Source organism: Leptinotarsa decemlineata, unplaced genomic scaffold, assembly GCF_025532065.1.
Source record: "Leptinotarsa decemlineata unplaced genomic scaffold, Ldec_3_MD MMD2_tig00000010_RagTag_RagTag, whole genome shotgun sequence".
NCBI classification, from domain to species: Eukaryota; Metazoa; Arthropoda; class Insecta; order Coleoptera; family Chrysomelidae; genus Leptinotarsa; species Leptinotarsa decemlineata.
In genome coordinates, this window is record NW_027412538.1 from 1,574,973 (window position 1) to 1,587,612 (window position 12,640).

Consider the following 12,640-nt stretch of genomic DNA (forward strand, 5'->3'; position numbering starts at 1 on the left):
TCCACGAAATCAAAGAGGACTATCACATTCGAAATGTTTCAAGAAAACGATGTTGCTTTACTGAAATGAAATTATTTCATATGCTTATTGTTCCGCCAAAATGTGCTATATTCTATCACATTAGCAGAAATCAAACTAAAAAAACTTCCTGTGATGCAGGTCCAGAAACTGATCCTGAAAAAAATTTCAATGGAAGCTGGATGAGCTTCAACTCGATCAAATCAAGAAACGACAATTAAACCCAATCGATATTCAAGTCAACCATTCCCAATGGTCGCTGTGGAGCGTCGCGACTCTGGCCGCTGGGATGCCTGTCTCTTTGCTAGTAATCCGAAGGCAGAAATTTGCCCACCTATTGAAGAATCCAAAGGACCGGGTATATATCCAATGACATATACCCTGAGTTCCTTAAAAAAAAGTGGAGGCGTTATGGATGTATTCACAGAACTTTTGAGCCGACGGTGACTGTCCAGAATCGCAAGAAAATGACACCGCTAAGATGAATCTTCACTTCAGTGTTCCGAAAGTTTTGTCAGAATAGATTTAGACATCTCAGTGCAAGGATTTTCCATTGATTTGTAATAAATATAATCCGAAATTGAGTTTGTTTAATGAAATTATTTCAAAAAATAATTTTCTGTGAACGCGAAACTTAAAGATAAATTGATATACAGAATACAGGATGTTCTATTTGGAAAAATCGTATATATTAACTCAAATTGAGGAAAATCAAACTAATATTTAAATCACCCTGTATATTGGAGTTATTTCATTCACAGCATTCAGGGTTTACTCGTGAACTTCACAAAAAAAATCAATGATTTGATAAGAGCTCATTTTGGCTGAATTTAAATCCAGCGCTGAATGAAAAACTATGACACATTATATAAAATGTTTATTCCATTAAAATAATGTGTATTATTTGCTTTCACGAAAAAATGTTACACTCTCAACATCCTGAGCATCTGAAACTGATTCCAAAATGTGGCCATTCTGGTTTCATTTACTTTTTTTTGAAGTTGTATATGTATAGGCATTATAGATATATCAAGCAATTATTGGGCCACCCGGTTACTGATAAACTTTATCGTCAAATGATTAGTAAAAACATTTAATGAATGTTATTCAAAGAAGTCGAAAAAAACTAGACTGAGAATTGTAAAAGGACCAAGTCATTAGTGACTGGCAGAAATGTGAACGCATTCCATAAAAATTTGACTTCTATTTGCTAGCGGAGGGTCAGGTAATGGATCGGTTCATGTCAGTTTTTTTAGCCACTGAAAAAACCCAGTAGTTCGAATATGTATTTTAACATTGAGTTGGTGAATACAAAAATAATTAAGTTCGATTGAAACATTTTACCGAATATACAATGAAGTTATGTATTATGGAACAAAATTTTCGTAAGTAACGTTATTTTGCCATCAATCTGAAGTAGATTATTTCTTTTCTAATCAGGATTCACACTCTCGAATGTCTTGAGGATTTTCTAGAAATTTCGAGAAGAAACTTTCCAGATTCTCGAATTTTGCGTAAGGTATTCTGGAATTTGTTATGCAGTATAGTTGTTTCGAAACTTTTCAAAGCCAAACTAGCATTCTATTGATTTATATACAAGTATTACTCCAAAACAAGAGCCTTTTGAAGAGGTGAATGTCAAAACTGGATCATAGTTCAGATATTCAAATTCTATTCGGTATCCAAAATGTCTTTTTTTTAACACTTTGCTTGACTTTTCAGCTGACCTTTTAGGGAGCCTACTTTATTTTTGATATTCAAGGATTGACTTCTCTGTCGATCCATAGATGGCGTTTTCGTATGGGAAGATATAATCGCTCTTTTCTATCCAGGCTTGTTTTTTAAGGCGGTTAAGTCCAGCAATGCAGTTGTAGTTCAGCCTAGCCTATGTCGGGTCGTATAAGCGCTGTTTTTTATTGGCTCACAAATGCATTGTGTTAGGGCTTCGTCGGCGGTCGATATTGAAGCCTGGCTTTGCAAATGACCGACTTGGGGAGCCTTGTTCACCTTTGATATTCGTGAATTGAGTTATCTGACGATCCTTCAGATATCATCTTCGTGAAGGAAGATGTCATCGTCCTTGCATACGTAGTTTAGTGGGCACCATATTCTGAAATACTATTATTACAACTTTCTATGCATGAACTTTTCTGAAATGATGCATGAACAAATATTCATTTCAGAAATGAATATATTGTTTTGTGAAAATACTAATATAAAATAACCTACTCACTTTCAGTCGATCACGTTTAGACAAAGAATATATACAGGGTCTTTCACGACGAGCGTTCGTTAGGAATATATGGAGAACGATTCAAAATAAAAACTTGAAATTTTGTGGTGGTGGGTTTCACAAAATGATCTTCTCAACTGAAATATTTTCAACTTCCGGTTTCTTTCCGTTATACCAGAAGTTGACGGCAACTTCCTCATTTCAAATGGAACACCCTGTATTTTATTACAGTTTTGAATTTCTCAGCACATTTTAGGCTCACTTTGTATAACAATGCTTATACCCAAATCTGTTAATTTTTGAGTTATTAATTTTTCTCTGAAAAGTTTGACAGTAACAGCACCCACATTGCTTCGAATGATTTACATTTCAAATATTTTCCAAAATCGGATATATCTTGCCAGGGGTGAATTTTAGGTATAGGACATTCTTCACGAATTTGATATTTTCTTTTTCGTAGTTCCAAAAATAATAGAAAAGTGTATGGTTTCCATTTGAAAAAATCGTGTTTCATCAGTTTTCTCGATGTTATGTTTTAGGTGGAAATTTCGACCACCCTGTAAATTATTTTCAAAAATTCGATGGATATGTACATGACTTGATGCTTAAGGTGTGATTCTGTGAAATTTCACATTTTCAACTGTTACTGCCTAGGAGTTATGAGTTTTTCGGAGTGGTGCTGTAACTGACAAATTTTTCAGAAAAAATCTAATATCTTGAAAACTAACAAATTTGGGTATAGGCATTGTTATACAAAGTGGGCCTAAAATGTGCTGAGAAATTCAAAAATGTAATAAAAGACAGGGTGTTCTATTTGAAATAAGAAAGTTCCCGTCAACTTCCGGTATAACGCAAAGAGACTGGAAGTTAAAAATGTTTTAGTTGAGAAGGCCATTTTGTTAAACTCACTACCACAAAATTTCAAGTTTTTATTTTGAATCGTTCTCCATATATTCCTAACGAATGATCGTCGTGAAAGACCCTGTATTTGAATAATATTTGCAATACACTGCGCTTCAGCTGAGGTAAGAATGGGACCAAATATCTCATAGAATTATATTATGAACGTACACCCTTATTTTCACTCATAATTAAAACATCTTTCCAACAATCTCATCCAAAACGGCCGTGTTATCAATACAAGAAGACGTTCAAATATATTTAATATTATGTATAAAAATCAGTATCGTACGTTTGAGTCCCTTCTGCTGCGAACATATCTTCGAAGACAGCGGCGGAGATGGCCCCCGAATGTAGCCGTGGGTACCGCCTCTTGTACGGCTCCCACTCGGCCTTGTGCGTTCGTCAGTGGGTGACGATGACGTCGGGCGCCGACTTCGTCGTTTGCACGCTGTACGGCCTCCTGTTTTGTTGCTGATGCTTCGCGACGTAGTTGTTGGGCGTCATTTCGATTTTCGCCTCCGCCTTGAACTTGGTCTCCTTCTTGTAGCCGAACGTGCTGAAGGGGGCAGGGGGCGAGTTCGTGTGGATGCTGTGGCTGGGGGTGGTGTTTCCGGAGCTGTACCCCTGGGTCGTGAAGAGGCTCTCGCGGGTCTGACACGCACTGTCACACATTTGTGGCGGGCTTTCATTGTCCACCTAGAAAAAACTCACTGTGATGAAGAATTCATTTCACAATTTATTTTATGTATACAGACCGTTTTTTTTATCATGTGGTAATATTATTATATTCTAAACCGTAACAAATACGAAGACGATTAAATGGGAAAAAAGTAACTGTCATCGGGAACAATACAATGGTTGAAAAAATTACGGGCACACTTGCCCTTCTTGCCCAAAAATGCTGTTTTTCGTTTTTTTTTTTCGAATGTAATTGTTATTTCGGAGAATATCAAAAAATGGAAAAGAAAAAGTTATTGTATTCGAAGTGTACTATGAAGATGTAATAATAAATATTCGATAAAACTTTTGGTGTCAAAATGGCCACCATAAACTTTTTTTGGTAAATTTTCGTTTTGAGGACACCCGGCGATTTTGAAAAAATTTTTGAGTGTACATACGTATTTTGATGCGTAGATTACAATTCCGAAAGAGAAAAGCGGCGCTCTCCCTTATTTACAAAGTTACGGTCCTTCAAAGTTCAAAAAAAGGCAACTTTTCAGCCTTCTTTTTCACAAAATGAACTATTCAAAAACACAAGCACTTATTCACTAGGTCACCTTTACACCTTATTCCTCCTTCCACTTGACACTTTTCACTTCAATAATTAACATTTTTATTGGTTACATATCTCTGTATTTTACGTTTTTAAGGTTAATGGCAAGGTTGGTACGAGTGATGCAGTCAATGTTCCTGAAGTAATTCAAATGTTTTTTACCTTCATTCTTTAGATCGTAAATTGGTTTTTGGTGGTGTATTACGAATTTGAAATAGTAGGCGGCGGCAAATACCAACCGATTTTTTCTGAAATGTCACTAGTAACTAACCTAGAAATAGAAGAATGTCACCAGGAGGAGCATTTGTTTTTAAATTAAGTTTTTTATAAGAAAAATGTTGATTATTGAAGTAAAAAGTGTCAAAGAAGGAGGAATAAGGTGTAAAGGTAACCTAGTGAATAAATGCTTGTGGTTTCAAATAGTGTATTTGGTGAAAAAGAAGACTGAAAAGTTGTCCTTTTCTGAACTTTGAAGAGCCGTAACTTTGTAAATAAGGGAGAGCGCCGCTTTTTTCTTTCGGATACGTAATCTACGCATCAAAATACGTAAGTACACACGAATATTTTTTGAAAATCGCCGGATGCCTTCAAAACGAAAATTTAACCTTTTTTTTCAAATACGGACCTGTCTCTTCAATTACAGATATTGATAAAGCAATAAATTCACAATCCAAGGGTATATCACATTTGATATTTTTATAGCGTTTCATTTGAAATGACTACCTTGTCTCAATTGTCAGTGACAACAATTTTAAATTACGGTCCTGTCGTTACTTCTTTTTTCAAAGTGTTTCGCTTTCTCCAAAATATAATTTTGGCAACTTAATGAATTCGACAGGTAGCTACCCTAATACAATGAAAATTGGAAATTTTGGAAAATGGTGTTTATTTCTTCTGGCTTCATTTTTCTAAGGATTAAAAAATTAATTGCACTTCTACATCGCCAATTTTTCCCTGCTATATAACAGAGTTTTCAGAATTGCTATTCGACATTTCGTCTTCCAGATACCATCATCAACTTGATTTTTTTCTAATGGGCGCTACATTGGATTCTTTCTGTTTTGAATAGAACCAGATTTTACCTTTTCAATGATGTATCATAAGTAATCATTCTTTTTCGAAAAATTGGAGATATTGAAAAAAAATTCTTATAATAATGGGCATTTTGATGTTTCTAAATTTGACTTTCAATTTGTTACACTCAATGACATTTTGTTATTGTATTGTATACGTCATTGAATTTTTGGCGATGAATGGATTTCGCAAATGAAGAAAAAAGAGATATACAAATTTATTACAAATACGATAGAAAGAGTGTTTGGACATCGGAAATGCATTTAAACTTGTATCCCGATAGACGACAACCACATCGAATTAAATTCATAATCTTCACGTCAAATTCCCTCCAAAATGAATATTCGTCATACAAGTGCCTGGATACATCTCAAAAACAGCGGTTTGAAATGTTATTAAATACACATATTTCAAAAATTGAATCCAGGTGATCCTGAAAGGCGATTAGAATTTTGTAATTGGCTAATAAGAAGATCTGATATTCCTGTTTTCCTGGAACATGTGATTTGGACAGATGAATACACTTTTACGAATTGTCGGATATTCAACCAAAATAACGAACAAATTTGGAGCATAAATAACCGCAGACAGTTCCGAGAAATTCGAGCGATTGAGTATTAACGTGTGGGCAGGAATTTACAAAGATACGATTTTGGGTCCCCATTTATTTGACGGAATTCTGAAGGGAGAAACCTATCACCAGATTTTAATGTCCATTTTCAAAGACTATTTGGATGATCTATCTTTGGCTAACTATAACAACATCTGGTTTCGAAATAATGGTGCTCCACCGCACACTACCAGACGAGTATCTAATTACCTGACTGAAAGGTTTGGTGATAAATTGATAGGGAATAATGGGCCGGTGAAGTGGCCAGCAAGATCTCCAGACTTGAGTGTTATGGATACATTCTTGTGGGGTACACTGAAAAACAGAGTTTATGGTTAGAGGGAATATCAAAATATTGAGGACTTTCAACACAGCATTGTTGGAGAGTTCGGAAGATTGAGGAGGAGGAAAATTCGAAATAATATTCGAAGAAGGGCACAGTTGTGTTATCATGAACAAGGCCAGCATTTTGAGAATTTGCTGTGATTTACTTTTGTCTTTATATTTTAGTTGATTATTGTTATTTGTTCAAAGTTCTATTTTCATTGAAAATGACACAATGTCTAATTTACCTCATACACACCTAATTTATCAAATTTTGATTGTTGATTTTGTCTCCGTATTTTTTCCTCGGCTTTTCAAATGAACCAAATTTGATGAGATTTTGATCCAATACCTTGAACAGAGTTCGATATGGTTGTCGTTTTTCAGATTATAAGTTTAAATTCACTTCCGATGTCTATGGAACGCCGTTTTACTTTTCATTGCCACAAATATTCATTCCTCAATTTATTCAACTAACAATTTATTTGTTCGAATTTAATTAATTCATGCATTTGTTCTACACATTAAAAACGATTGTTCGCAAAATTTGTTCTATTTTAAATGACACTTCATTTAAAATGTTACATAAATTAATTTGTTTGATGAAAATTTGCCTACAGTTATACTATAGATTCATTGTTTGAAATTTTTGGAAGTAAATGTTTGTCATATATACTTTTTTTGTAACTATCGAATAATTTACTACAATTTCTGTGAAACATGAATAAAATTGTTTGTTGATTATTATAGTTACTTGAATTAAAACGATTGTTGATATTTTTGATTCGGCGCTAGCGTCGAGCGGATTCTTGCAGAAGGTGAATTTTTAAATCTGGCAACATGATAGTCTAGTGATAGTAACACAATATTCCGTCCCACCGCAGCGCCGGATAAAATTGTCACACATCAATTTATTTCATTTTTAACCTAAAAGCAACAATCAAAACAATTCATTTTTACAAAATGCCAATAGAAAGTGAAACGGCATGCCACGCCGTTTTACTCTTTATTAATATTCCTTTGAAATGAGCCGGATTATTTTGTTTGTTGAATTTCAGTGATACATTAATTAAATTGATTGTTGATTATTTTTATTCGGCGCTGAAGTCGGGACTACATAACTGCATATATGTATGGTGTTGGTCATAGTACGGTAATAATCCGTTCGATCGCAGCGACGAATAAAAATGATCAACAATCAATGTAATTCATGTATCACCTAGATGCAACAATCAAAACAATTCATTTTCACAAAATACTAATAGGAAGTAAAACGGCGTGCCACGCGGTTTTACTTTTTATTGATATTCCTTTGAAAAGAATTGAATTATTTTGTTTGTTGAATTTCAGTAATACATGAATTAAATTTATTGTTGATAATTTACAAATGAACTAGCATGTTGCCATATGTAACACTTGAAGTTCTTGATAAATCCGCTCGATACCAGCGCCGAATTAAAATTATCAACAATCGTTTTAAATGTATCTTTCAAATACAGCAAACTTTTAAAATCATCAAAAAATTCCATTCTTTGTCAGAAATCAGCTTTTTAAAAAGATTGATGAAATAAAATGATACTTGATTGAGAATGTTTTGCACAAAAGTTGTAACCAAATTTTAAATTGAATGTATTAAAGTGAATGTTAGAAATATTCAACACTTTCAATAAAATTAAAATATAACAATCTTTATTATTTATAGAAAAATATTTAGTATGGAAAGTTAATTTGCTATATTTTCAGACAAACGATAGTCTATTTTTATTACCAACAATGTTTCATGGGGTAACTTTGACAGTCATTCAAATATATTCATTGAAATTTTATTCCCAAACTTACTTTTAGAAAGTGAATTTGAAGTTTCATTATAATTCAACAGTGATATAGATAACCAACATTCTATTCAAAGGTCAAAATTATATGCGGGATTGAAAAGTTTGTTGAATTTACTCGAATAATACATTCCATTGACTGTTGAATAAAAATGTTTGTTCATTGCTGAGTTGAACTATAAATATGTATATAGATTATTTTTTAGCATAATATATAGTAAAGTGGCGTTCCATTTTCCAATACTCTGAAACAATATTTTTCTTCGGAATCAATAGAAGTTCAAGTTATTTCATTAGTCTTTCTTATTCGAATAACAATTTTATTCATGTAACATTTAAAATCAAGTGTCATTTAAAATAGAACAAATTTTGCGAACAATCGTTTTTAATGTGTCGAACAAATGCATGAATCAATTAAATTCGAACGAATAAATTGTTAGGTGAATAAATTGAAGAATGAATATTTGTGACAACGAAAAGTAATATGGCGTTCCATAGATATCCTAACTCTGTTTCAATCGTATTTGTAATAAATTTGTGTCTTATCTTTCATTGAGTGTAAAAAATTGAAATTTATTTCGGTCTATGCCTTAAAGTTACTTCTTTTCATGATTTACACATCTTATCAAAGAGTTCATTACGAAATTGAATGCTTTCTCAATTTCTTCAGATGATTCCCATATAAATGTGTATGAAGAAAAGAAGAAATAGAAAGCCAAAATCCTTCTCTCCCAGAAAATAATCCCTTCTGAAAGATACCTCTCCCAATTCAATTTTTTCAATATTGAGGAAGGTGAAAATTTCCCAAACCAAAACAAAAACTCAACGTGGGTTTTGTTCAATATTTGTCAGAACTTACAACGTTAATTACTAGTCGTGGCCACAAAAAGTTTGAGGAAACATAATCTCTACTCACCGTATAAATGTTCGTATTGTAAGCATCTCCGTTAGAAGGGCTCATACTGTGGTCGTGCCTGATGAGAATTGGCAAAACATCTCCGCCAGGGACGTAGCAAGGCGTCGTGTTGGTCACGGCGTTTATAGCGTCGAATCTGTTCGAGTCCGTCGACTGGGTGCTGTGCGATCGAGATCGGCTTCCCATCTTGGAGGGCGCCTGCTTCTCTGACGGCTCTTGTTTTTCCAGCTCGTTGAGTTGTTGCTCACGGCTTTGTCGTATGTATTCCTGAAACAGACGATATCATGTCATTACGTGTGGTGTAATCGGACGGATGTTGAATTAGTTGGAGCGGATACGTTACGAATGTATTTTGTTGGACCTTCGTCAAAAATTCGCAACGAATATGATATTTTACCTAACTTGATCATTTATTGAAATGGAGGCAGCAGAAAGTTTCTGCAAAGCTGATAATTTGTGGTTATATTTTCTATACTGCAAGTAAATAAAACGTCAATCTGCTGCCCCAATATAACGGGTGATATTTTAAGAGGTATAGGATATGATTTTCAAAACAACACAGAAAATTTGAAAAAATGGATGGAATTTTCATCGGAATCGATTGAAAGATCAATATAATTCAATGTTTGAAGATGATTTCATGCAAATATTGTCCGCGGCTCCGCTTTAGATGGCCCATGCGCAAAGTCCAATTTTGGCACACTCTCTCTAACATATCGACCGGTATTTCACGTATAAATGCTTCAATATTGGCTTCCAAAGCGTCAGTCGTTACTGGTTTATCCCTGTGGACGTGAGCCTCAACAAGTCCTCACAAGAAATAATCCAAAGGCGTTAAATCACACGATCTAGGCGGCCAATTGACGGGCCCCAAACGTGAGATAAATTGTTTACCGAAGGCAGCTCTTAATTGGGCCATTGTTTCGCGTGCTGTGTGGCATGTGGCACCGCTTTGTTGAAACGATATGTCAGGCATGTCCAATTCTTCCATTTTGGGCAACAAAAAGTCGTCAATCATCACACGGTAGCGCTCGCCATTCACAGTAACGTTCCGGCAATTGTCGTCTTTGAAGAAGTACGGCCCGATGATGCCACCGACCCATAATCCACACCAAACATTGACTTTTTCGGGATGCATCGGTAGATCTTGCAATGCTTGTGGCTGGTCTTCACTCCAGATGCGGCAATTTTGCTGGTTGAACGTCATTCAACCAGAAATGAGCCTCGTCGCTGAACACAATTTTTCGATAAAAATGTGGATCTTCCTCCAACTTTGTCAGCGCCCATTCACCAAATGTTAGACGTTGTGGGAGGTCGTGTCACTTCTTGCACCAGTTGTATCTGATAAGGTTTTACACCCAAATCCTATCAAAAAATTTTCCATGTATTGGAGTAACAGAGGCCCAATTGCTGCGAACGGCGGCGAATCGACATTTCACGGTCATCACGAATACTGGCGGATACAGCCGCAATATTTTTTTTAGGTCCTCACTCCACGTATGCATATTGGTGGTTTAATGTCCAATAATGTAAATTGGGTTCGAAATTTTGTCACAAGCTTCCGAATAGCTCCCTCAGTAGGCCGACGAAACTGCCCATAAATTGGAAGATGTGCACGATGCACTTTCTTCACACCAAGCATGAATTTTGATAATAAAATTCAATAATTTGCAAGCGTTGTTCATTAGTAAGTCGATTCATGGTTAAATTATAGACCAAACTGAAGAAGTTTGACAATGACATAAGACGCGATTCACGCGTGATCTGTCAAAAACAGTGTTGCCAAAAAGATTACAGCAAAAATTCAATTATTAGTTGACGTCTTTATCAACAATTTCAGAAATATGTCAAAAATTTCCGCATAAAGGAGTTGAAACAACAGTACATATAAATGGAGGCGGTATATACTCTACTGCTTCTATGGTATTGCAATAAAGAATTTATTCATATTCATATGAAATTTACTCTGAATTGAATGCTGGTGAAGTAGCCGCCGCAATTTTTTGCAATATTTCAAAAGCGTTTGATTGCGTGAATCATAAAATTTCACAAAAAAACTTCATAAATATGGTGTAGAGGTGTAACGAACACTTGGTTCGAATCGTACTTTTCCGGTTGGAGTCAAATGGTGAGGACAACACAGGGTTCTGTGTTGGGCCCTTCTCCTATTACTGCTTTGAATGAATGGCATCTCTATGATTGACATATTCGGTAGTTTCACTCTATTCGCGGATAATACTACAATATTGTGGGATGAAAAAACTCAGTGGAGCTGAATGAAATAATATCATCCGACTTGAAGAAGGCGAAGTGCTGGTGCGATGCACATTTACTCTCTCCGAATGCATTCAAAACGAATATAATATCATTCAAATGTTCCCTTGATGAAATTCCAATAGACGCTGCTATATCACAAAATAAATTGAACAGAAAATTTTTGGTGTATTCATTGATAATAGACTGATAATAGATCTCACTCAAGAGTGAGATCTCCTATGGATGTTATGCATTTTCTTCCAATGACTATCTACATTATGGAATACCTTTTTGGGGAGCATGCAACTCATCCTTTCTCTCTTCTATATTGATATTACAGAAGAGGGCACTAAGATGTCTCTGTGAAGTGAAACCCTGGGAATTGTGCAGGAACTTGTTCACTGCCAATAAAATTTCAACAGTCATCGCACATTCTATCCTAGAGGCGGTATATACTCTACTGCTTATGGCATTGCAATAAAGAATTAATTCATATCCTGATTTGAACTCTCACTTTTGAATTAGGACGTTAATTTTGGAAGACATTCAAGAAATGGGAAAAGGATGTTATTCCTTTATATGATAATTATAATTTTACGTTAATTTGAGGCAGATGAATTTCAAGAAAGTTCTGTATAATTTTCATTTCTGCTCGATGACACCTACGAAACAGTCAAATATTTCTCTGAAAACCAATTATTTTCCATAATATATCACAACAATTTTGGCAATGTATGTGGAAATTTTTTTCCATCTCTGATTATTTGGCATTCAGAAGCTGAAATTGGAATATCTGGCATAAAATAGATACGAAACAAGTATTTTTCACAATTACCAGAAATGCAGTACTCTAGAGTACTCTTGAATATTGCATTTCTTGTGATTCGGAAGAATGCTTGTTGTGGACTTTGGTATTTAATGTAAAAAAAGAAAATGTCATCACTTCCATAACTTCAAACTGTGAAAGCTTTGAATATTTAGAGAGAACATTCAAATTCACCTTGTGATTTGAAAACCATTGGAAATATAAAAAAAAATACTTAGAAATGATTTTATTCACGGTAATTATCATTATTGTTACGTAAATCTCCTCTAAATTGCATGGGTCGATTGATTATTGTTGAAAAAATTGGTAATCGAATTTTTTCGATAACGTATTTTCACCGAACTACTTGAAACATCAGAAATTTTCTCAAAAAAT

The 12,640-nt window shown here is 34.7% G+C and overlaps 1 protein-coding gene across 4 annotated transcripts in view; it reads right to left on the reverse strand.

Annotated features, from left to right (window-relative positions):
• Positions 1-3,178: 3,178 nt before the first annotated feature.
• Positions 3,179-12,640, reverse strand: part of Neto (Neuropilin and tolloid-like) — an 803,231-nt gene continuing 793,769 nt past the window's right edge. For 3 of the 4 annotated variants that reach the window (XM_074171245.1, XM_074171247.1, XM_074171244.1), the window contains 2 exons: positions 9,184-9,450; positions 3,179-3,850 (listed from right to left, as the gene is read on the reverse strand). In XM_074171245.1, coding sequence (XP_074027346.1) covers positions 3,557-3,850; positions 9,184-9,450 — 561 coding nt within the window. In that variant the 3' untranslated portion in view covers positions 3,179-3,556. The remainder of the gene's footprint in view (positions 3,851-9,183; positions 9,451-12,640) is intronic. The other variant, XM_074171246.1, reaches the window with a different exon arrangement.